The sequence below is a fragment of the Tamandua tetradactyla genome, chromosome 14, assembly GCF_023851605.1.
Source record: "Tamandua tetradactyla isolate mTamTet1 chromosome 14, mTamTet1.pri, whole genome shotgun sequence".
In the NCBI taxonomy this organism is placed as follows: domain Eukaryota; kingdom Metazoa; phylum Chordata; class Mammalia; order Pilosa; family Myrmecophagidae; genus Tamandua; species Tamandua tetradactyla.
The window spans coordinates 49,716,463-49,738,880 of NC_135340.1; the positions used below are offsets into that span (position 1 = coordinate 49,716,463).

At 35.3% G+C, this 22,418-nt stretch overlaps 1 protein-coding gene across 11 annotated transcripts in view; it reads left to right on the forward strand.

The window, feature by feature from the left end:
* Window positions 1-22,418, forward strand: part of CDIN1 (CDAN1 interacting nuclease 1) — a 225,809-nt gene that overhangs the window by 38,015 nt on the left and 165,376 nt on the right. For 10 of the 11 annotated variants that reach the window (XR_013162335.1, XR_013162336.1, XM_077127396.1 and 7 more), the window contains exons 2-3: window positions 19,344-19,389; window positions 20,281-20,345. Coding sequence is in view for 5 of the 11 variants with exons in the window: in XM_077127396.1 (XP_076983511.1) it covers window positions 19,344-19,389; window positions 20,281-20,345 (111 nt within the window). In the remaining 6 variants the exon portion in view is untranslated. The remainder of the gene's footprint in view (window positions 1-19,343; window positions 19,390-20,280; window positions 20,346-22,418) is intronic. The other variant, XM_077127399.1, reaches the window with a different exon arrangement.

Consider the following 22,418-nt stretch of genomic DNA (forward strand, 5'->3'; position numbering starts at 1 on the left):
AACCAGATAAACAGGTACCACAACTTGACCAAGTTGACACATGAACCTGACCATGACAGGAGCCCACTCAAGCCATCTTCTATAAAAACAAAATTAGAAGATAATTTGAAATTCAGATAAATAATAATTGGGCATCATGGAGTAAATTCAGATTGTTCTCTAAAACTCCATAAATGTTAATAAGCTGATGTAGGCATAAATTTTTTTTAATGGAAATTTTTAGAATCTACTTCCCAAGAAGTAGGAAAGACTCTCAAGAGATACACCCGCCCAGCCCTAGAAGTTGGGCAGTGAAGAATAGTGCCTAGATTAGCGGAATGGTCAGTTTTATGTGTCTCCTTGGCTAGGTTATAGACTTCAGTTATTCAAACACTAATCTAGCATGTTGCTATGAAGGTATATTGTACATGAGACTAAAGTCTATACATAATCAGTTTACTTTGAGTAAGGAAGTGAACACCTGTATTATTTTAGAGAATACATATATATTATAAGTAGATTACAAATAGAAATATGAACGTTAAAGACATGTCTGGCAAGAGCTAAGGAAATAAGGAACATGTTATTGGGAACTGGAGGAAAGGTGATCCTTGTTTTATAGTGGCAGGAAGCCTAGTTGAATTGTATCCTACAGTTGTGTGGAAAGCAGAATTTGTAAGCAATGGACTTATATATTTAGCTGAGGAAATTTCAAAGTATTGAAATTGCAGCCTGGTTTCTGCTTGCTGTTTATAGTAAAGTATGGGAGAAGGGAGATAAAGTAAGAGGAGAGAACTGTTTAGCAGAAAGAAACCAGCAGTTGATGATTGGGAAATTTTCAACCTATCCAGATCGTAAAAGATACTGAAATTAGGAGATCTACTATTAGGAAAGTGTGCTTTGGAGAGAAAGGGTGTTAATGGATGACCTTTTGCTATCTGCTGAACAGATCAGGCCTGCGACTTATTTATTCACTCATCTTTTCCAGCAGAAGCCAGAAATAGAGTGAGATTATCCAGGTGAGATGTGTGGTGTACCCTCTACTTGCATGAACACAGGTGACCCATAGATTTTTGGGAGTGTTTTTTCAATAAAACACTGCCAGCTTGGACTTCAAGAGACAGACACAGAACAAAATGAAAGAAGGCTTCCAGACTTCCAAGATTCTATACACAGGAAACAAGCTGATAAAACGACTCAGTTGCAATTAGCTTGTTAGAGAAGTGATTTTGTCATTTTAAAAACAGTTGATACCATTGTTCCCTGATGTCTTATTTTGTATTTTGAACCCTTTTGACAAATGTCTTTTAAAATCCAACACACTTTAAGAATAGGATCTCCTGTTTTTCTCAACATCAAGCCACCACGATTAAAATTTGGAGAGCCCAAATGAATAGTTCATTTTGAAATTGCTGCCATGCTCTACTAGGCTGTTTTCTTGGGAATACCTAGTTCAAGCCCAAAACCTTCTCCTAGAGGAACTCTTCTATATTTGAACAGTTGACATTGTGAGGTTGACTCTTTTATTATTTATATGTTTTTTTTTTAAATCAGTATTTTAGATAAGACTATGGTGGCTCTTTTATTAAATGCTTGGGTTCAGTTTTGTGTTGGAAAAATAAAGTAATTTCAGGGACACTGGGATTTTAACAGTGAAATAGCTGTGGTGTCAGACCCATAAGGTGATTATTTAACCACTATTGGAAGAAGTAGTACCGTATAATCAGTGGTGAATGAAAGGAATTAATTATCTTCCTCCTTCCTTTCACCCTGTGGTCTGATTAATGTCTAGAAGTCTTAATAAACAATTTAAAATCACTTTAGCTATTGACCTAGAATAGACCTGCTATGTTTGAAATTTCCAATATCAACACGATCACAATTAGCTCATTATTATTAGGACCAAGGCACAATTTTCTGATAAACTTTACTTAAGAGTCTTAGAGCTATAAGCAGATAGTAATTTAACAAAACTGAATCTTAAAGTTGTAGAGCTGATAGAATCATAGAACTTTCAAGATGAAAATTGACCCTAAAAAAGTTACAAATCTATTTATAGGTGGTGAAACTGAGACCTAGAGATAGTAAGTGATTTTTCCAGTTAGATTTCAAGCAACCTCAAAGATAAGAACAATACTGGCCTTTGGGGAGCTCCCTTAACAATACACCTTCTGACATGCTTTATTGTTTAATAAATATTTGTGGAATACGTAAAGATTTCTACTAGAATTTTCGTAAGAGAAAACTATTGAGAAGAACTGAAAAATGGTTCTAAATTATGTATTACCTGGAAAAACATCACTTTCCATATGGTAAGGTCACATTTAAAATTTTGCACATATAGCAGTAAAATAAGGAAGTGTTGTAATAGGAAAAGAATTGATTTTGATCTCCCATTCATTTTTTAAAAGACAGCTTTATTGAGATATACACATACCATAAAACTTACCCTTCAAAGTGTACACTACAGTTATACCATTATCACCACTACCTTATTTCAGAACATTTTCATCACCCCAAAAAGAAACCCTGTACCCATTAGCCATCGTTCTCCATCCTCCTCTCCCTTCATCTTTGGAAACCACTAATCTACTTTTTATCTCTATGGATTTACCTGTTCTGGGCATTTCACATAAATGGAATTATACAATGTGGCCCTTTATGAATGGATTTTTTCCTTAGCATAATGTTTTCAAGGTTTGTCTGTGTCTTAACATGAATCAGTAGTTTTAACGCTGAGTAATATTCCATCGTGTATATACCACATTTTGTTTGTCTGTTCATCAGTTGATTGACATTTAGGTTAGTTACATTTTGGGGCCGCTAAGGTATGTTGCCATGAACATTTGTGTACCTGATGGGCACATGTTTTCAGTTCTCTTGGGTATATAATGTCTAGGAATGGAATTGCTGGATCATATGGTAATTCTATGCTTAATATTTTGAGGACCTGGCAGACTGTTCCAAAGTGGTTGTACCGTTTTACAATCCTACCAGTAACATAGGAGGGCTCCAATTTCTCCAGTCTTTCCAAGACTTGTCTTTCAGTTTGCTAAAGCTGTGAAGTGCAATATACCAGAAATGGGTTGGCTTTTAACAATGGGGATTCATTAAGTTACAAGTTACAATTCTAAATCCGTGGAAGTGTCCAAATTAAGGCATCAGCGAGAGGATACCTTCACTGAAGAAAGGCTGATGGCATCAGGGTTTCTTCCTGTGTCACATGGGAAGGCATATGGTGATGCCTCCTGTACTTTCTCTCCGTGATGTCTGTGAGCGTCTGTGGATCCTGGGACATTTCTTTCTCCGAGCTCTCTTTCCCTGAATTCTCTTGAAGGACTCCAGTAGAGAATTAAGATCCACCTTGAATTGGGTGGGTCACATCTCCGTGGAAACAATCTAATCAGAAGATCTCACCCATAGCAGGTCTTCCTCCACAAGAATAGATTAAAGGAGCACAATCTTTTCTGGGATATGGAACAGATTCAAACCAGCACAACTTGCTATTTTCTGTCTTTTTTATTATAGCCATCCTAGTAGGTACGAAGTGGTATCTCATTCTGGTTTTGATTTACATTTCCCTAATGCCTGATGATATAGAGCATCTTTTCAAACACTTATAAACCATTTGTATGTCTATTCAGGTCCTTTTCTCATTTTTAAATTGGGTTTGCTTTTTTTCTTCCATTTATTTTTACTGAATAAGAAAAGAATAGCTTTGGCTTTCTTTGGATTCTTGTTTTCTGCATACATTTCATTATAAATACTCATTTTCACACAACTAGAATATTTTAGTTGATTTAGATGTATGAGTTCCTTTCTTATAAAATAGACTGTCCAACAAAGTTGGCTGTAAAGCAACTCCATTTTTGACTGCTTTACATTATATGAGAGGAGATGTGTTTTTTTTAAAAAACCATGTAATCACTAGAAATGACAAAACGTATACTTTTCAAAGGTCCAAAATTATTTCTGCATAAAACCTATAATTAAAATGGATAAATAAAAAGTGTTACTAATTCTAACTTTATCAATTTGGGAGCTATAGTAATTCATCCCCTAAGTCGAGTCCTCAGCATGTTGCCGGCTAACCTCTATCACTCAAGTCATGAGGGGGTGGCTTGTTGGATTCAGTAGTTATGTTAGAAAGGTTTTCTTTTGGTAGTGAGAACTTGTGGATATAGGGCATACTGGTGATATAACATTTTTTCTAGGATCTTTTATATTTTGATTTGTTTATGGCTTAATTTATACTCAGTGATTATGATTACTCACATAATAAAACTGCATTGAAATATGTGGTATTCTCATATTTCCATCTTAAAATGACATAAGAAAGAATTATTCTAGTAAGTACCCCTTGTAGCACAACTTATTTTTTCCATGATTTATCTGTACCTGGTGTAAATAATGCTGTGTGTGACCTTGGGCAAATCATTTAATCTCTGTGGTCTGTACTTTTATCATTTATAAAATGAGAGGATAGAACTTGATCACAAAAATCCCACGATATCTTATCTCTTGAACTATTCATATTCATCTCACTAAAATAACTTGCTTTAGGTGTGATAGCACATTATATAGGAGGATCCTCAGTCCTATTATTATTCTGTAGAGTAAAAGTTTTCCAAGCAAAATAAGGAGAGAGCATTCTGGAGTCCAGAAGGAAGGGGGTAAGTTATAGTAACATGGTGAGATCAAAGTATAAACTGTTTGAGGGGTAGAAGGTGGGAAGAAGTTATGGGAGTTGAGCCTGCAGAGGTGGAAAGAAGGAAGCTAAGTTAGATTAAGTCAAGCCTCAAGTGCTTTGTCAAAGAGTTTGAAGTTCATTCTGTAAGTAGTAGATACCCACAGGGGATTTTAAAGCCAAAAGGGTGACATAATCATATCTGTGTTTTAGAAATCCTGTGGTTAAAGTGAAAGTATATAGAGACAGGAAACAAGGAAAATGAAAAAGGACGTTATTGCAATATAGGAGGGTAGGGACAAATGTGAAAAATTTTTGATGATGAACTCAACAAGTCCTGGTGACTTTTCAGATGTTTCAGGAGTGAGAGAAAGGGAAGAATTGATAATGATTCAGGGATTTCTAACTCTGGTCTCTGTTTTTATGGCTATAATGTATTTAAGGACTGTTGGGTATCAACACTGATGGGAAAAGAGGGTGGTATTAAATTTGATTTTAAAATACTTGTGACCAAATAGGTGCAATGTCCCATCAGTCACCATAAATTGAGACTAGGACTCTGAGTAGAGGATGAAGCTGGAAATACATGTGTATAGTATTTGGGAATCATGGAAGTAGTTGTTGAAACTAAGACAGGGTTTACTATCAGCCAGGTGAGCACGTAGGAAGAAAAGTCAAAGTATGCTTGTAAGGAAATAGCCAGAGGAAAATAAGTGATGGAAGATATATTAGTTAATATGCTGCAGAGTTGGAAGAAATCTGAATTTAAACTAGCAAGGGAGAGATGATAAATTGCTTCATATATTGGATATTGTGCTCTGTTAACATTGTCTCATTTGTTTTTTAATCATAAGGTTACTATAACTTCATTTAAAGACTTCACATAATGTAGTTTAATCTCACTTATTAAACAAAGAAATCAGAGGAAATCATTGTAAGAAGAAAATAATTTAAATTAAAACAAATGACTGGTAAACATTAATTACAAATATATCTCTTACTTATATATTGTGTTGAAGTTATTGGGATTACTTGAGAGAAAAATGGCCAGAAGTCTGTTCTTGCCATTGAAATCAAGTAGCTTTTGCTTAGGCTTTTTATTCTTTATTTGATTGATGCTGTGGCTTGTTCTAAAAAGTTAATACCTTAATTTAATTAGAAAGTAGAGAAATATAGGTACTTAAGACTCTAATTAAGCTAGAACATTTAGAATAGGGAAGAACTTAGAGTAGAAAGGAATCTTAAAGATCAATTTTTCCAACTCCTCCTCAATTCTTTCCTTCTTTTTTTTTCCTATTTTTTAACTATGTTATGAAATGTACCACATATTTAGAAAAGAATAGAGAACAATATAATGAACTCTGTGAATCGACCTCTATTTATATTTGCATCAGGTGCTTTTTGTTTTACAGAAGTGAAATATTCAGACACCATTCTGTAATCTCTTTCCCTTGCAGATTTTAATTTTTTTTAATAAATAAAATATTATAGATCTTGGTAAACCCTTATTGTACTTCTTCCTCATTCCTTTCCTCTTCTCCTTCACCTGAAGTATTGTCTTAAGTTTAATAATTAACAGCCTCATGTCTTTCTGTATCCTTTTTCTAAATCCACACTTTATCCAGGAGCCATAGATAATGATGTTTTGCTGTGTTTACACTTTATGCAAATAGTATCAACTGTGTATATAATTATGTAACTAAGCTTTTTTTCTGAGTCAATATATTTTCTTAAATTTATCCATGTTGGTATCTGATAAAGTAAACTCCCCACTTTATTTTTGCTTTTCAGAATTTATTAACTATTCCTGATCCCGTATTCTTATGTTTTTTAAATGCAATTTTATTATATATTGACACACCAAATAGTCCATTCAAAGTATGCAGTCAATGGTTCACAGTGTCATCATATAGTTGTGCATTCATCACCACAACAAATTTTAGAACCTTTTAATTATTCCAAGAAAAAAAAGAAAAAAAACATCCAGAACATTCCATGCCCCTTATCTCCCCCTACTATTTATTTAGTCTTTATTTTATTACTTATCTGACCATACACTGGATAAAGGGAGTGTCATTCACTAAGTTTTCACAGTCACATGGTCACATGGAGTTGGTACCTGTGTGTCACTTTTCTTGGGGCACAGCCCTTTTCCAGTATTCTGAGCTTAGCTAACTTCAAGAGCCCCTGGGATTTTGTTTTGTTTTTTTGTCAGCCTTGCCTCCTCTCTGCCAAGAGAGACCTCAGAGTTCTTTTCATCCTTGTTCTGGGTTTATCTGTGCTTGGAGCTTGTGTTCGCAAGTCTGATTTGTTCATTTAAGCCGCAGTTGAAGCTTGATTGCACTCTCCTTGCCTTGCTCCTAGTAGAGACTACTTCTTTTTCCCACAGGAAAGTATTTCCGAAACAGCCTGCCATGACAATGAGGGAAAGGGATGCCAGTCTCCTCTTATTCGGAGACTTTACTTCCAGTTCTTTGCTGTGATCTTAGAACTTCCATGTGTTCTAGCCTGGTGTATGATGTGTGTCTTTTCCTGGTAATCTCCCAAATAGTTGTTCTAGACAGTTCCTGACTATTTACTAGCTGCCCTAAAGGACTAATTAAATTCCGCACCTCCCTGCACTGCCATCTTGCCCCACCTCCCCTCATGAGTTTTAATGTAAATTTTATCATGTTCTATCAGAAAAGTTGTTGCTTTGGAGTTTTATTAAAATCATAGATTAATTGTGGGGACAGTTGACAATTTTATGGTACTGATTTTCTATCTATGATATTTTCTTTGTAAAAAATATTTCATCCACCATTTAGCCAGGAACTCTTTTATATTCTTCAATAATATGTGGCAAATGTCTTCAAATATATGTATATTATATATTTGGATAAATCTGAACTAATAGAGACTGTATAAAGTAAAGCAATAACTTGTAAGGTTTACGATACATACAGAATTAAAATAATACCAATAATATCCTATATGTCAGGAGGGAAGCGCCGTAGGTAGAGTTCTAAAGTTTTTGTATTTTCCAGGAAGAGAATAGAATCACTGATTAATAATAAATTTTGATAATTGAGGAAGCGTATGATAAGTCTAGGATAATCATTAGAATAATAAAAGAATGTATAACCTTCATGCTGAAAGAAAAAGAAATGAAGAATAAGTATTAAATGGGTTGAAAAAATGCAAGGTAGGAAAGAAAAAGGAAGATACAATAGGTAAGACAATAAGCACTTAGTAAGGTGATAGATTAAACTTAAATATGTCAGAACTTACAGTATATGTGTGTGGTATAGCTATAGGAATCATAACAATATGGTATTAGTATAAAAAATAAGCATAGAAATCAGTGGAGCAGATTAGAATGTTCTAAAATAGATTCAAATAGATGTTTGATTTCCTCAAAGACATCAAGATAATCATAGGGGAAATATTTTGTCAACTGGATATTTATATGAAAATAACAAAAACAAATCCCTGATTTTACGTACCAAGATGTTAGCATAAGATGCTCCAGGGTCCTGTGCCCAGATGAAATCTTTGAACAACTAGCAAAAACCATCAAACCATCTTCCTTAAAACTGTAAAAAAAACTGTTAAAATAGCAGAACTGGACAAGAGCCAAATCAAGAAAATACAGCTTTAAAAAAATGGTTGGAAAAGCTTATGGTACACTTGCTGTACCCTCTTCCAAACACTCCCCACAGCAGTGTAGAACAAGGATGTATTCCCATTGTGAGACCCTGACTCTGTTCTCAAGGGAGCACAGTAACCTTTATGAGGGTAATGGGGTGTCTGTATGCCAGTCGCAGTCTTTTAGGTGATAACCTGAAAGAGTGAGCCAGGAAACTCATCATTGGCTCAACTTACAAGAACTTGCCCCTCAGGAACAAGCAGCTTGCATATAGTTTAGTGGTATAGTAAGCTTTTAAGTCCAAGTGGCCAGAGGCAAAGGCTTACTTGCTTTAAGTTGCTCAATAGAGCACCCAGAAGGAGGAGAAAGCTGTTTCATAAGAAGTTGAGGGGGCATTCAAATTCCTCTAAGTGAACGAATTCTAAGACCACAAAAGGCACAATACTAGGACAAGACTCAGGTTTCAAACGATGGAGAGGACCCTGTAATTCACATGGTCCTGTGGCTGGTCTCCTTGACAAGAGGGCTAAACTCTGAAGTAGAGTCTCAACAAGCCAATGTAGAGCCAATTTGAAAAGACTATACAAGGTACTTTTTGCATTGGTTTGTTTTTTTAGCTCTTGACACTCAGTGAAATTTCTGTCGTATCACTGCCTGGATATAAACATAAGGAACAGACAGTTCAGGGATTAAATCCCAGAGTTAACACTTCAGAATATTAAAAAGCAGAGTGTGTAACAAAAGGTTATAAGACAAACAGAGAAAGAGGAAATGATGGCTTATCCAAAAGGACAAGGAAAACTCCAGGAACCATCATCAGTGAAGAAGGCAGACTTTGAACATACCAGACAAAGACTTTTAAAAATAAATGAACCTTAGTATGCTCCAGAATAAGAGAAAGAACTAAAGGACATTGGGAAAACAATGAATGTACAATAGGAGAATCTAAATAAAGAGATAGGAATTTTAAAAAGGAACCAGACAGAAATACTGGAGTGGAAGACCACAATAATTGAAATGAAAAATTCCCTAGATGGTTTCAACATCAGGTTGGAGCTAGCAGAGAAAAGAATGAGTGATCTTAAAGACAAGAAAGTTGAAATGATACCGTGGAGGAGCAGAAAGAAAAAAGAATGAGAAAACAATGAACAGAGCCTGGAACCTGTGGGACGCTATCAGGAGTACCAATAAACACATAAAGGAAGTCCTAGAAGGAGAGAGAGAAAGGGGCAGGAGGAATATTCAAAGAAATAATGGCAGAAAGCTTCCCAAGTGTGATGAAAGTCATGATTATTCACATTGAAGAACCTAATGAACCCAAACAAGAAAAGCTCAAAGAGAACCACATCCAGACACATAGTATTCAGTCTGTTGAATTCTAAAGAGAAAGAGTTCTGAAAACTGCAAAAGAAAAGCAACATATTATGTGCAAGGGAGATCCCAGTAAGATTAAGTGCCAGTTTCTCTCCAGAAACCATATAGGCAGTGTGCCCGTTTGAAAGGATGCATGTACCCTAGAAAAGCCATGTTTTAATCCTAATCCCATTTTAGAAATCCAGCTGTTTCTTCTAATCCCTATTCAGTACTGTATGTTTGAATCTGTAATTAGATCATCTCCCTGGAGATGTGACTCAATCTAGAGTGGTTGTTAAACTGGATTAGGTGAAGATATGTCTCCACCCATTTGGGGTGGGGGTCTTCATTAGTTTCTGAAGCCCTATAAAAGAGGAATCATTTTGGAGAAAGGGAGATTCTGAGAGATCAGAAGGATGCAGCCATGAGAAGCAGATAGTCCACCAGCCAATGACCTTTGAAGATGAAGAAGGAAAATGCCTCCCAGAGAGTTTCATGCAACAGGAAGTCAGGAGAGAAAGCTAGCAGATGATTCTGTGTTTGCCACGTGCCCTTTCAGCCGAGAGAGAAACCCTAACTGTGTTCACCATGTACCTTTCCACTTGAGAGAGAAACCCTGAACTTCATTGGCCATCTTGAATCAAGATATCTTTCCTTGGGTGCCTTTGATTGGATGTTTCTATAGACTTGTTTCAATTTCCATGGCCTAAAAACTGTTAACTTCCAACTTATTAAATTCCCCTCTTTGAAAGCTGTTCTGTTTCTGGTATATTGCATTCTGGCAGCTAGCAAAGTAAAACAGGCAAGAAGGCAATGGGTTGAAATATTTAAAGTGCTGAAAGAAAACAACTACCAACCAAGACTTTTATATCTGGTGGAACTGTCTTTCAGAAATGAGGAGGAAATTAAGACCTTCTCAGATAAACAGAACCTGAGGGAGTGTGTCATCACTAGACCAACCCTGCAAGCAGTGCTAAAGGGAATTCTTCAGACCAGAAGTAAAGGATACTAGGCAATGATTCAAAGAAGCATAAAGAAATAAAGACCAGTCATTTCCAATAAAAATTCCAAAAGCCTTCTTTGCAGAAATGGAAAAACTACTCATTAAATTTATATGGGAAGGGGAAGGTAAGGCTCCTGGAATAGCCAAAGAACAAAGTTGAAGACTCACATTTCCCAATTTTAAAACTTATTGCAAAGCTACAATAATCAAAACAGCATAATACTGGCACAAAGACAGACATAAAACCAAGGAAATTGGAATTAGAGTTAAAAAGTAAACTCTCACGTATATGGCCAATTGATTTATGACAAGTGTGTGAAGTCCACTTGGGGAAGGAATAATCTTTTCAGTAAATGTTGGAATGCTGGGTATTCATGTGCAAAAGAATGAAATTGGATTTCTACCTCACAACATAAACAAAAATGAACTCAAAATGGATCAAAGACTTAAATATAAGAATCAAAACTATAGAACTCTTAGAAGAAAACATAGGGAAGCATCTTTAGGACCTTGTGTTAGACACTGGTTTCTTTGACTACACCCAAAGCATAAATAGCAAAAGAAAAAAAATAGATAAATGGGACCTGATGAAAATCTAAAACTTTTGTGCATCAATCAGTGCACTTCATTATGAAATTAAAGTGACAACTTACAAAATAAGAGAAATGGAAACCGCATATCTGATAAGGGTTTACTATCAGGTAAAAGTAAAGAAATCCTACAGTGTGACAACAAAAAGATGAACAACACAATTAAAAACAACATGAAAGATAGGGAAAAAATTTTGATAGATGTTACTACAAAGAAGATATGCAGATAGCCTGAAAACACAGGAAGGGATACTGAGCATCGTCGGCCACTAGGGAAATCCAAATCAAAACCACAATGAGACACCATTTATACCCACTTGGATGGGTGATAACATAAAAAAATAGAAAACGACATTCTGGAGAGGATGTAGAGAAATAGGGACGCTCATTCATTGCTGGTGGGGATATGAAATGGTGCAGCTGCTGTGAAAAACAGTGTGGCAGTTCCTCAGGGTGTATGGAATTACCATTACCATACGACCTGGCAGTCCCACTTCTAGGTATACACCCAAAAGAATTGAAAACAGGGACTCAGATAGATAGTTGCACACCAGTGTTCATCGCAGCCTTTTTCACAATTTCCAAAAGGTGGAAACAACTTAGGTGTCCATCAGCAGATTAATGGATAAACAAACTATGGTATATACTTAAGGTAGAATGTTATTCAGCTATGAAAAGGAATTTCTGAAATACATCACAACATGGATGAACCTTGCGTACTTCATGTTAAGTGAAATAAGCCAAACGGAAAAAGATCTCACCAATATTTAATAATCAGAATAAACAAATTTGTAGAGTCAGAAACTAGAATACAGGTTACCTACCATGTACTGTAGGGGCAGAGGTAGGAAATGTGGAGTTAATGCTTCATTAATACAAAGTTTCTATTTGGTACAGTTATAAACAGAATTGAAAATGGACGGTGGTGATGGCAGCACAGCATTGTGAATGTCATTAGACCAGTGAATTATATATTTGAATGTGGATGAAAGGGGAAATTTTTTTTTCTGTTTTGTGAAAAATAACACAAAAAATGCAATACATTTCAAAGCAAAGCATGACAATTAGTTGAGGAACAGATTTCATAGTTTGGTGTGGGTTACAATTCCCCAATTTTAGATTTTTACTTCTAGCTGCTCTAAGGTACTGGAGATTAAAAGAAACATCAGTTTAATGATTCAGCAATCATACTCGTTTGTTAAACCCTACCTTCTCTGTATAACTCCACCATCACCTTTGATCTTTCTGTCCCACTCTTTAGGGATTTTGGGGCTATGGCCATTCTCAATTTTTCATATTGGAATGCTCTGTCAGTATTATGGAGTAGGGAGATGGAATCAGCTGATTTTGTGGAGAGGCTGGACACTCTAGGTTTCAGGACTTATCTGGTCCAGGTAAACTCTAATATATACTATGGATTGTAGTAAATAGTGTAGTTATAATTATATTGCTTCATCATTTGTAACAAATGTACCGCATTATTGCAGAGGATTAATAATAGGGGCAATTGTGTTTGTAAGGGAGAGTCCATGGGAACTCTCTATTTTCTGCGTGAGTTTTTTGAAAATTATGACTTCTCTAATAAAAGGAAAATTGCATAATAAAACAAACAAAAAAACCACAAAAAACAAAAGTAACCAGATTATCCTATCCCAATCTAGAAAACTAATTCAAGATAGATTGTAGACCTATCTATAGGATTAAAGTGAGAAACTATTAAACGTCTAATATAAAATATATGAGAATATCTTTATGATTGTTAGTAGACTAGACTCAAAAAGTATTAATGATACAATTTTTTTAATTGCATTTTACTACATCAACATTTAAAGCTTCTGCTCCTTAAAAGGCAACATAAAGAAAGTGAAAAAGCAAACAGTGAACTGAGAAAAAGCGTGACAAGATATACTCAATGGAAATGCTCCTGTAGTGTAGCATTGGTGGTAGTTTAAAATTGTTACAGCCAGTTTCAAAATCTTTGACAATATTTATAAAGCTAAAGATTTGCATGACAGATCACCCAGAATTTCACCTCTACGTTTAAGCCCATCAGATATGTGTACACGCACGTGCACCAAGAGACACATACAGGAATGTTCATAGCATCATTATTTATATTAGCAAAAGATTAGAAATAATTAGATGTCCATCAACCATAAAATAGATAAATGTGGCATATACTCATACGCTATAACACAATATACTTCAGTGTAATGAATTAAATGTACTAGTTGCATCAACAGGGGTAGTTCTTACAAATAGGAAGAACTAGATACAGATGAGTGTATGCCTCCATTATTGTAGAGTTAACAAATAGGCAGAACTAACCTATAGAACTGAGGCATATTGTATTTGGATGGTAAACGATAAAGAAAAGCAAAAATTGTCTGAGAGGGAAAAAGGTGGTGCATAGATAGGATGCCTTCTGGGTTACCTACAGTATTCTATTTGTTGACCAATTGGTGGCTAATATGAGGGATTTTTTTTGTGATAATAATTCATAGATTGTGTATTTGTTCTATGTGCTTTTTTTTTATAAAAGTAATTTATAAACAGGACTATTTAATGGCATGGATAAATGTTAATGTCTTGCTTAATAAAAGCATGTTACAAAAAAGTGTATTTAGAACACTCACACTTTTAAAAATGTTTTTGTGTATGTATATACACATCAGACAGAATAGAAACACAGAAATGATATACACTGAACGCCAGCAGTGGACATGTCTGAATTTTACACAGTATACACACTGTTTTATAACTAGGAAACTCTTCGTTCAATATTATTTAATTAAATTATTTGACACCCATAGAGAGTATTGTCCTCTATAGAGAAGATCGATTGGGTTATTTATACCTGCCTTATTCAGGAAGAATTTAAAGCTGCTTTATACAAGGCTTTTAAAAAATAACATTACCAAATGTAATCAGATTGAGACATTTTGGGCAATAATTGTGGTTAACAAAATAGACTTCAGCTGCAAGGAGAATAATGGAAATTACCCAACAAACTTTTAATCCTTGATGGTTCCTGTAGTGAATAGTTCCTTTATCTTTCAGCACATACAAAAAAAGAACAGCATTTTAATGTAGTTAAAGGAAGACTGCAATTTCATTCAAAAAAGGGAACATTGTCTAAAGCCATGGAATTTGGTCAAAACGCTTGACCTTTTGTGGCTCCAATTTTCTTTCGGAAAATGAACAATGCCCACCTTTCTGGAGTAGTGTAATCTGGTGACTATTACTATATGTGATTTTGCAAATGTAGTATCATATAAATATTTAAGCAGGGATCTTAGCATACGCTAATTTCATGTAGCACCCCGTCCTAGGAACTGTTAGGCAGGGAGATTAGCACTGAGATTAAGAGTTTGGGTTCTGAAACTGGATGTGGATTTTGATTCTCAGCTCTACTGTTAAATTATATATTTTACTTCTTTTCCTTCATTTCCCATCTTTAAAATGAGGATCGTAATAGTACCTACCTCAGAGTTGTTTTGAGGGTAAAATAAAGTGCTCAGTATAGTGCAAATCACAAAGTATGTGCTCTGTGAGTCTTAGCTCTTATTGAACAGTTGTTGTGAATACATCTTCTATTTATCTGCAGAATTAGTTAAGTGCCGAAGACAGTAACCTTTTTTTCATAAATGTAACCAAAAATATACTTTTCAGAAACATTTGTTTTATGAATTGATTACTGCTAAGCTTAATGCTGTCGTCTCTTTGGTCATTTGTATATTTGCTACGGGGGATATTTGCTATAATTAGATGTAAAATGTAGTTTGCATTGGTGACATGAAATTGCAGATTTGGAAGCGAAGGAAAGGGGAAACAGGATGGATGAATTTTCTCTATTTCTTGGATTAAATCCAAATATTGCTTCCTTTTTTTCAGTACTTTCTCAGAGTATCAATCTTTTTCTCTACATTCTTTCCATTTTACAATGTGTTCCTGAAAAAAAATGTACTATTTCACCGTCTTGCTGTTTTACTGGATTCCATTTTGACTTTATAGGAAAAAAATAGAAAGGCCCCTATATTTGAAAGTTGCATGTAGGGATGTGATTAGTGGCGGTGGTGGGGATTGTACCTGCCATTGTTTTTATAGAAAACCAGCCAGCTGCTTTTCTTCCTTGACCAGCACTCTGAATCTTTACCACCTAGGCCAATGTTCCATTGCATTCTTTCACAGATCTAGAGAGGCTGTGGTTTGTACTGAGGAGGATGTTAAGCCTAATGCATTATCAAATTATCCTGGTTCATCTCCCTTTAATTGTTTTTTTCTTGAGTCCCTGAAATATTTATTTTGCTCAGAGCATTATGAGCCCAATGAGTGTGGCCATTTAACTTTCCTAGACTCTATAGCAAAAAGTGCTTGAAAGTTAGAGATATTTACTTTTTAATGCTCTTTTCCATAGATTGGGCTCGCGAGAAGAGAAAGAATATAAATTGAGTGGTGTCTTCTTCCTTCTTAAGATTCAGTTTGCCTTAGGTCTCCCCTGGGAGTCTGAGGACTTCATACTTGTATGAGTGTTGTAGTTGCAACTAAGTTTGTGCTAAGTTCTGCCCTTAGTCCATGTTGTCTTCACTCAACCCTCTGAAGTTAATTTTCTCTAATAACTATCAGGTTACTAATGAGTTAAAGTATTACTGAATATCTTAGTTGTTGATTTGGGGGACACATTGAATTAAATATTTTATGGGAAACTGGTTTGTTGCCTTTCCAAATACCTGGCATTTGGAGAACCTTGAAAGTGGTACTGAATGAGTGTAAATAGCACCCCACTAATGTTTAAAATCTCTATGGAAAAAAATCAAACACCTATTTATGATCTCTAGGTCACATCAATTTAGTGACCCAGTGGCAGACAGGAAACATTTAAGGAAGCCAAATATAGCAGTTGCCAGCTGAGAAGAGAATTAGAAAGTATTGAAATGGACAGCTCCTTTCTAGTATTCCACCTCACACTCATGTCATCGGAATGGAGCACCTTCTTTGTCTCAGAGTCCTCCATCTTTCACAGGTCCCATCTTTACCAGGGCATATAGAAACCTGAGTTTTATTTCTCTGTTTTTGAGGCTAAAAAAAAAGATATTTATTATTACTCAAAATAAGAAGTATGGAAACTGCTTAATTAAATTCCATGGTTGGTAGGGCAGCTCAACCGTATCCTCAAGGCCCCTAGCTCTTTCTGTCTTCTGCCCTGACAACCTCAGTGCGTTGGCTTTGTCCTCAGGCTTGTTTCCACATTGCTGCAAGATGGCTGCTACCCTTCCATCATCACAAGACTCAGACAGGGTTTTATTAGCCATTCTGTGAATCTACTTGCATGGTTTTCTTTGCTCAGACAGCTGGCAAGTGAAGAGCTTAATCTGGGAGGGCAGCATGGGAAAGAACAAAAGCAAAATGTTTTTGAAGAGGTTTTAACATCTTGGGCATTTGGTGCAAATTGAGTGACTTCATTTTTGAAAATGTAAATAAAAACATCATAGTGATACATATATGATCCTAAGCCAATACAGTCTTGGAGTATGTGAGGATTCAGGTCATGATTTACTTTGCTAGTTTCCTAAAACATATCTGAGTATTTGACATTGTCCTCTAATTTTCACTGTGTGTGTGCGCTATATTTTGAGAGCTTCCTCTAAATCAACTGCTGTCCACCTAATTTAATTTTTACTTTTGATGGCATATTTATTTCCCTATACCTACTACTTCAGGGCACTGTAGATGCTTAACAAATACAGTTGATTGTATTTGATGGTGATGCTCAAGGCAGATCTTTTAATTGTATAGGATCTTTTTTTCTTCTACCCTTCAGCTGTAAACCATATTCCTCGTGAACCTGGTGAATCCTGAATTTATACCATAACTTTTTTCCGCCCTTAACCAAAACACATCAGACATTGGGGGAGGGTGCACTTGGGTAAGGGCAGAGGTGGTGGGTTCTTCAGAGCTAACGCCTTGACAGCCTGTGACTCTGTTCCCCTTGCCATCCACCCCAGTCCTTTTTCTTTGGTATTTCTTCTCAGCATTAACACAGTGGAGGAAGGTAACACGTAACATATACTGGGGTCAATGTCTTCATCGCACCAAAATTCCTTTCCTGTTCTTTATGATGTGAGGTTTGGTGAGAACACTGTTTGATAAAGTTAGCCCATACAGGAACAGACAGTTGGCTCACAAACTGTCTAGCAAAAGAAACAATTCTCTACAACTTTGTCAGTCAGTCAAACCCAAAGCATTTTGGACCCACGTCTTTGCTTTACTATGTAGGTAGGTTGTTTTCTCCTTTTAATCTGAGCCAGTTTTGCCCCCACTATGCAGTGGAATCTTCTCTGTAACCCTCTTGGCCACTGAGAAATTGGGTTGCTCCACAGGCTCTATCCTTGGTTTTAGCTGAATTGAATTCTAAGCAGTTTAAAGACATTGTCCTGGCAAAGACATTGTCTGGTCTTCAGTTTATATAGTACTCTCAACTTCTGACCAACTTCTGCCTTTGAACTATTCATATCTGGACTTATTTCTCCACCTGTCTCTTAGTCTTCCCGTTCTGGGCACCTACAACTTCACTTTTCCTTTATTCATAGTTTAGTATCTTCTTTCATTGTTGGCCATAGGCTAGCCCATTTACAAACACATTTATTTATGTCATTTTTTTTTGACATAAAATAAATATTTTTTTGCCATACAATGAGGAGGATTCTATTTAGTGCATATAAATATCTGATTTATTCAGTAGTTTACAAAGATTTGAAGCTCATTTTGCCAATATTTCATAAGATGATTGTCAATAATTCTACCAGGGTATATGTATTTGCATGTGAAGTTCAGACAAGCAAGGCATAATAGGAAGATCTGTACATGTATAATTGACTCTTTCAAGGTAGTTTACAATTTTAAAGGGAGACTGAAAACAATGGATCATAATGGATTCATAATTGTAGTCAATCATTTCTCAATACTTTTGAGCTATTAGAACAATCCTTTAGTAATACACTGGTTTTCATTGATGAACCTTTATGGTATTTTTTTTGTCTGCTCTTTTGTTATCTGGTAAGTGTGGAAAGAGGTTGAAGCCAAATGATGAACTGCAGAAGATGACAAACCCTATGATAGTGAATAGAGAAGTATGGTGTCACTGTTTTTATTTATTTTATCTGTGATAAGGTTTAGAGGTTTCATTTATGAAAAGAAAAATGTAATTATTTACAGGCTTTGATATACTATAAAAGTCAAATTATATGTACTGTATTTTGTTCAGATAGCATCTTGTAGGAACATATCTCAGAAATAATGAATTGTTTTCAAGATATGATAAGGTGGATAAAATCTACAGAGGACAATTAAAAAGAGTAGCAGTAGGTATTGATTACTTTCTAGAAGGGAAAAAAATCCAGTTCCATTTCTAAATATTAACAATTGACAGAGAAAAATGCCCACTTGGAAAGGATATTTTCTAGGCTGCTTCATTGGCAGGTGTTTAACATGGAGTGGAGTGTTAGATGAATGAAACGTTGAGCAGTTTTTGGGAATGGCAGACCACGGGGACCTCAGCTTCCTGCTGTGATTGCTTCCTTTTTTTTCAAAGCACCCAGGTTTCAGGGGGAATGCTCCAGTGGTCTCTGTGCTACTTCTCGTGAAGGCCAAAGTTTCCCCCCACCCTGAGTCTGAGATAGGTACAGAGAGGATACTTGTCTACTAACAAAAATTTCAAAATGTTGCCAGTGAACAAACTGCATATTCTCAACTGTTAATAGAATTTAACTCTGATTATTTATTAATGGAAGTAAACATTGCTTTCTTTTCTTTTGGTACCTTTTAACACCCACTGCATTCTATAGATAACAAAGTTTGAAAATTCTGAATAATGTGATAGTTTGCTTTGAGTCTAGCCATATTTTCCCTTTCCCTTTTTCTCTCTCCTTGACCTAGCAGCAGGAAGCCTTTGTTTGAGGTGTTCATCTGGAACAACTTTTCCACACTTGTTTTCATGTTCTGTTAGATTACAGGGCAGCAGGCCTACCTTTGAAGCTCCTTTCTCTTTTGTTTCTTTGCCGTGCACTCCAGTAATTAACTTTGTCCTTCTTTTATTTGTTCCAGTCAATCGCAGGCCACTCTGCTGAGCATCTTCTCCCAGGAGTACCAGGTTAGAAGTTTTCTCCTTTGTGAGGGTTGACAGGTGCCTAATTGAATGATGAATGTCCCTTTATTTCTTTGTAATTGAACTGCCAGCTCTCTGATTGGGTTGGAGGATGTTCTCCTTTCCACATCAAGCACCGCCTGCGTCTCAGTGGAGGCCTGCCAAGCCTACCCATCCATCTGTCTAATAACATCTACCCTTTGCTTATTTGGTGGACCTGTAATAAATTATGCTAAACCATTATTATTCTGACAATAATAATTTCCCTGTGTTGCGTGGTTCCATGTGCTAAATGTTTGCTGACTTGCACTGTCAGTGCCGCTTTCCATTGCTGACAGAGATGATGATAAATGACCATTGCTGGAGTGGCAGAAGGCAAGAGAGGCAGAAAATGGAGTCATTTATCATGAGATGACAGGTGTCAGTCAAGTGGCAAGTCTCTATGGAATTACTTTTTGTAGTTTTCAAATAAGTTGTTTTTAAGCAATGTTCTTCCTGGTTAAAAATGGCAATTGGATTGTAAAACTAGAGTGCAGAGGATTTAGCTGGAATTGAATTGAGAGAAAATTAATACAAAGGTTGAAAGAGGAAACAAGTTTTTCTTTGCCCTCTGCAACCCTACGCAAACTTATTTAGATTCAATTACTATGACCCTGTTGGCTTTAACATATATACTATACCTTGTGGTACAGTCTGAAGACATACCAGCCAAGCAATAGAGATTAAAATGTGTAGCTTCCTAGCATAGAAGGGAAAAAAGTTCTACCATCACCAGAATTCCTACACTAGTACTCAGGTTGCCTATATGTGAAGCATTGGCATTAAGAAATATGTGATTCTTGTTCTTGAACCTGATCTGTGACGTAACATAAAGATTTTTTTTTTGTTTTGTTTCAGAAACACATTAAAAGAACACATGCCAAACATCATACTTTGGAAGCAATAGAAAATTATTATCAGAGGTATGACCTTCCTGCCCCACTAGAGGGTATCATAGTACCTATTAAATGTAATAATAATTATGAATTAATTAGGTTATTAAATTAATTTTTACTATAATAACCTTTGACATTTTGTCATAAGTGTGTTATACAAGACTTCAAGCATTTTCACATGCTTTGTTTTCTATATCCAAAGAACCTGGTGGGACTGTCTTGACTATATGTGTATATACATACTGTATGAAAAGTAGTTACGATATTGTGAAATCTCAGTTGAAACTTGAAACTTGTGTAAATGCATGTGTCCATATATACATGTATATGTGAAAGGTGTCAAACCAATTTTCATTTATTTTTTATTAAGATCAGCAAGTTGAAAAGATATATTAGAAAATAAGATTGAATTATGGTGCAGTTATATTTCGCATCATAGGTATTGGGTTAGCCATTTTAGAAGTGGAAAAAAAACATATATCAAATAAGGACATATGGAGATATATAATCATGTATACCTGTCACATTTTAAAGGGGTTTCATATTTTCACAAAGAAAATCATGGGTATTGAATCAAACAGCATAGTGTCCAGGGAATATTTTAATTTCAGCTGAATTTATTATAAATAGTTTTCAAACTCTTGTGCTGAAGCAGAATCTTTAAATTCTGTGTTTTAATTCTAAAATTTGTATTATCTTTGTAATATGAATAATTTATAATGGATAATTTACAACAGTAAATGGAAATGGTTGGCATTAAAAATTGTTTGTTGGTTTCTTAAATATTTCAAGGACGTATATTTGAACCTTACAGGAGAAACTGTTTGAAATATGCTTTTAAATTATTACACTAAAGAGTGTCATATCAAGCTTATATGCAGTGAGACCGTGACACCCTTGATTCTATGTGTATGATCTTTATGCACAAAAAATTTATGAATGAAATAAATATACAGATAGACTATTGGGACCATGTTTCTGTAAAAACATTTTTTTTTCAATTTGAGAAAAGTCAAATTTTTAAAAATTATTCACTGTATTATATATGGTAAAAAGATATTTTCTATTTTGAGTAATAATATCTATTATAGAAAGACATGCACATATATCATACACACACACGAACTTTTGTGTCTAGAAGAGTTCTCTAAAATTTTTGTTAACTTTTATTTATTTAAAAGTCATAATCTCTGTAGTAAAATAAACATTTAAGCTAAACTCAGAACCCAAATTATACATATAAATTAAGAATGGTCCATGAAGTGCTGTGATACCATTCAGACCTTCATAAGGAAGAGACTGAAGAGTTTTTACAATACCAAAAAATACCTTCTTATTTGTAAATATAACAATTTTAGGTCTTAATGATCCCATGTCATTTTAAAGCTGTGTTAACCTAAAGAAAATGGAAAGAGTATTTTAGAAGAAAGTGTTCTCTTTTCCTAGAATTTGGAGATCCACATGTTTGCCAATTGGACTGCCCTCTCATAGTTGTTTTACTCATTGTAAAAAGGCAGGTTTAATGAGACAGTTTCTAAGAATTCTAAATGCTGCCTTATAATATCTTAGCTAGTTTCTTTAAAAGTGTGTTTAATTATTGAAGGATGCACATACCTTTGTCGGCTTATCTGGGTGGTTTTAGGCCATAAATGAAAATCTTTCTTTTAAGTATGATTGCTCTATGAACAGTTGAATAATGAAAATACAGAAATATGTTTTTAATTCATTAAAATTATTTAAATACGAGTGTCTCAGTTATTCTGAGGAGTCACAATAATTTAAACAAAAGAAAAAACCCATGAAATTAGTCTAGTGGGCAGACTCAAAAGAAAGCTGTCTGACCAGTTTCTTACTCCACCCACCTCTTTTCTGGCCCTGCACTTGGTGCTGCGAGCAGGCTGTGCTGATACCTTTCAGATGAATTGACCTCAGCACCCCCTGTTCTAAACATGCAAGTCGAATGTCTCTGCACTAAGGCAAATTGGCCTTAAAAGGTTTTTGTTTGATTTCTAGCCAGTTTGAATAAAGGCAAATTGTATTATATCAAAACATATTTAAGCTGCTTGACAACGTCAAAAACAATTTAATTTCTTATTATAA